The 2,940-nt window shown below is 49.5% G+C and overlaps 1 protein-coding gene across 1 annotated transcript in view; it reads left to right on the top strand.

Annotated features, from left to right (window-relative positions):
- The first annotated feature begins 638 nt into the window (after positions 1 to 638).
- The window catches only part of LOC107097101 (multiple epidermal growth factor-like domains protein 10), a 50,230-nt gene continuing 47,928 nt past the window's right edge, over positions 639 to 2,940 (top strand). The window contains exons 1-3 of the mRNA XM_015394103.1: positions 639 to 676; positions 1,298 to 1,478; positions 1,585 to 1,687. Coding sequence (XP_015249589.1) covers positions 639 to 676; positions 1,298 to 1,478; positions 1,585 to 1,687 — 322 coding nt within the window. The remainder of the gene's footprint in view (positions 677 to 1,297; positions 1,479 to 1,584; positions 1,688 to 2,940) is intronic.

Genomic DNA, 2,940 nt, shown 5'->3' with positions numbered 1-2,940 from the left:
GGGGAGGTGAGGGGTGGGGGTAGGGGGGGTAGGGTAGGGGGTGGAGCAGCCAGCGGGCTGCGGCAGAGACCACTGACTCCTTTTTCTGTGGTGAGGCTCTCAGATCTGCTGCTGTTGGTTTGTGGGTGGAGCTGCAGAGGAGACATTGTTCATTAAGATCCACTCGGGTCTGGCTTTGGTATTCAGAACCAGAACCAGCGGTAACCTGAGCCGTAGTGGTGCTCAGAGGGATGGAGTTTGGCTCTTGGTTGTTTGTGAAGCTCTGCAGGTTTAAACCTTCTGCTGATGTTTTCCTCAGGCGTCCATCTTCCTCCAATTATCTTTCTGCCTGTTTTTTTTCCAGGCTGCTGCTGAAAAGCTGCAGATGATTTCAGTTTGTAGGTGTCCAGATTAAAGCAGATTAAATCCAGACACCTGAGCTTCTTTGATGAGCTCTGATCCCAGACTGATCTCTACATCCAGTCTGTTCCTCTGCTTGGTTTCAAACATATAAGAATAACTTATAAAAAAGATCCCAGCCCAGGGGGGCCTGGTTACATGACTAACTCTTCCAGTCCATCCCTGCCTGTTGGTCAGAGGAGCTTTTCATCATTTTATTAGAACTGTGGCCCCCCTACCCCCCACACCCAGAGGGAAACATGGTGGAGGCTTCAATCAGCCAGCTGAGGCCGCTGCTGTCAGACCTATAATGGTCTAAAGGGACAGGTGATGGTTTTCTTCTGGGAGCTTCCAGCAGATGGAGTTGGTTCAGGGTTCTCCTTCACTGGATCTGCAGCGCCGCTTGTCTGCATGCAGAGACAGGCTGGACTTTGGCAGGTCTACAAGCATGACAACAGATCAGGAGCAGGAAAGAAGATTCATGTCCATCCATTGGATGATGATGAGCTGGAAGTTTCTGACGATGCTCTGAAGGTCCTGCTGTTGGAGCTTCATGCATAAAGTCCAGTGAGGCTGTGGTGAACCTCCCAGTGCGGTGAACCCTGATCTCCTCGTTAATCCGTGTTATGGCCAACGGGCCGCAGCACGGAGCTTTTGCAAGCTGTGAATCTGCAGCGTGGAGTTAAGCTGTGTTTTTGGTCACAGTTTGTGGAGAACATGTTTTTATTTGACAGGAACTCTGTGAGTCTCTCTGCCAGCTCCACCCTCAGAGCATTAGAGCACATATAATTACAGCGCTGTATGGTCATGTCCCTCTCAAACCTCAGCTAGGCCTCCATTTTGGTTTCCACTAAGTCACTGGCTGAAGCTCTGCTGTCAGCTGTGTGGAAGCGAGCGGCAATCTGCTTCTGGTCCTCAGAGGTGAGATTTATCCTCCTCTGGGTTCCTGGGGCCCTCTGGGCTCCACTGACCAGCGCAGCCGCAGCCACTCTGCCTGTGGCTTCTGGGGGCTGCAGTGTGGACGGCCAGGCAGCTGTTCACACCACAGCTCTGCCTGTGAGGGAGCCGCAGGCCTGGATGTGTCGGAGCAAAGCAACCAGGTGAGAAACGGCCTGGAATGGACAGATGGAGTGAGAACAAGATGGAACAAGAGAGAAGTGAACCTCCTGGATTCTCTGCTTGGTGACCCTTCATCTCCTCTTTCAGGAGACAAACTGCTGGATAGAGCGTTACCGCGGTTACCTGATCCATCACCTGGAGGACCTGCCCTCTGAGCTTCAGCTCTGCAGAACTTTCCCCACTTTAAACCGTAGTTTTTCCTCCTGAGCCCTCAGCTCACTGAAGGAGTTTCTGCTCTGCAGCCATCAGAGCGTCCTCAGAGAGGACGGCTGCCCGTAGAGTCTCACCAAAGACTGCGGCGTGTTTGTTCAGAGGTTCAGGAAGTCTGGTTTGCCTCCAACTGTTTAGCAGAGAGGCTGCTGAGACCTCTGCAGGGCCTCCTCCTGCTCATTCCCTCAGCAGATCACCGTTAGCCAGATATGCACCTCCCCCCAAACGCTGTCAGCTGCTGAAACTTTTCCACTGTGGGGGTTCTGCCTGCTTCAGGGTCCCTCCCACTCCAGGCAGCGCCGCTCAGCCCAGCACTGTGGAAACTGACACATGTCATGAAGTCTGGGGGCGGGTTTTCTTTACTTTACTGTGAGTCCCCAGAGTCTCATTAGCCCCCCCACCCCATGCCAGTCTCACAACATAAGCCAGATGCAAAGGATTATGGGTTCTAGATTCAGTTTCCAGTTATTCTGCTTTAATGGGGGTTGTGGTTGATGTGTCGCATTTCTGCAGTTTCTGCTCTGCAGCCGCGTGCTGGAGGCCGCATTCTTAGCAGATTAGTGATGCTGAGTGATTAGCGCTGAAGGAGGACGGATCCAGAAACTGATCCTAGCACAGCTGGTTTCAGCTGATGATTCTTTCCTCTCATGCGGGACACATTTTCAGATCGGACTGGATCAGACCTCCTCAGGTCAGGAGCCTCTCAGAGTTCTGATTTTATCACATTTAGTCTCAGTTTGAAGACTTTTTTTCTCTTCATTTATGAAGGTCTGCTGTGAAAAAGGTTGATGAGGAGCAGCTGTTTGCATTTACTCCTTTTTCAGTCTTAATGGGTTTTAGGTGAAACTGATGAACTGCTACAGATGATCAACCAGCATGTTTCCCATTAATCCCATAACTCCAGTATTCCCACTTAAAATCTGTGTAAAGTAGCAATAAATGTGTTTTCTGAGTATCTTAAACCATGGAAATATATATGATCATTCATGCAGCCTAATGTCAATAATAAAAACATTGCTAAGCGTTTAAAAGTAGTTTAGTGGTGTTTCCTCTGGAATGCATTGCCATGGCAACGGTTCTGCCTGGAGAAAAGTGAAAAAATATTCTATGAATTGAAATTCAATTCAATTAAAAAAAAAGTTCTTTATTAATGAAAACGGCAAATTGGAGGCGGCCTTCTTTATCAGCTGGTTGAGCTTCTTTCAGTCATTAGCTCTGATGATGATGATGATG

Source organism: Cyprinodon variegatus, unplaced genomic scaffold, assembly GCF_000732505.1.
Source record: "Cyprinodon variegatus isolate N-32 unplaced genomic scaffold, C_variegatus-1.0 Scaffold672, whole genome shotgun sequence".
Classification (NCBI taxonomy): domain Eukaryota; kingdom Metazoa; phylum Chordata; class Actinopteri; order Cyprinodontiformes; family Cyprinodontidae; genus Cyprinodon; species Cyprinodon variegatus.
The sequence above is the reverse complement of the archived record's forward strand: the minus strand, read 5'-3'. Positions and strand labels throughout refer to the sequence as shown.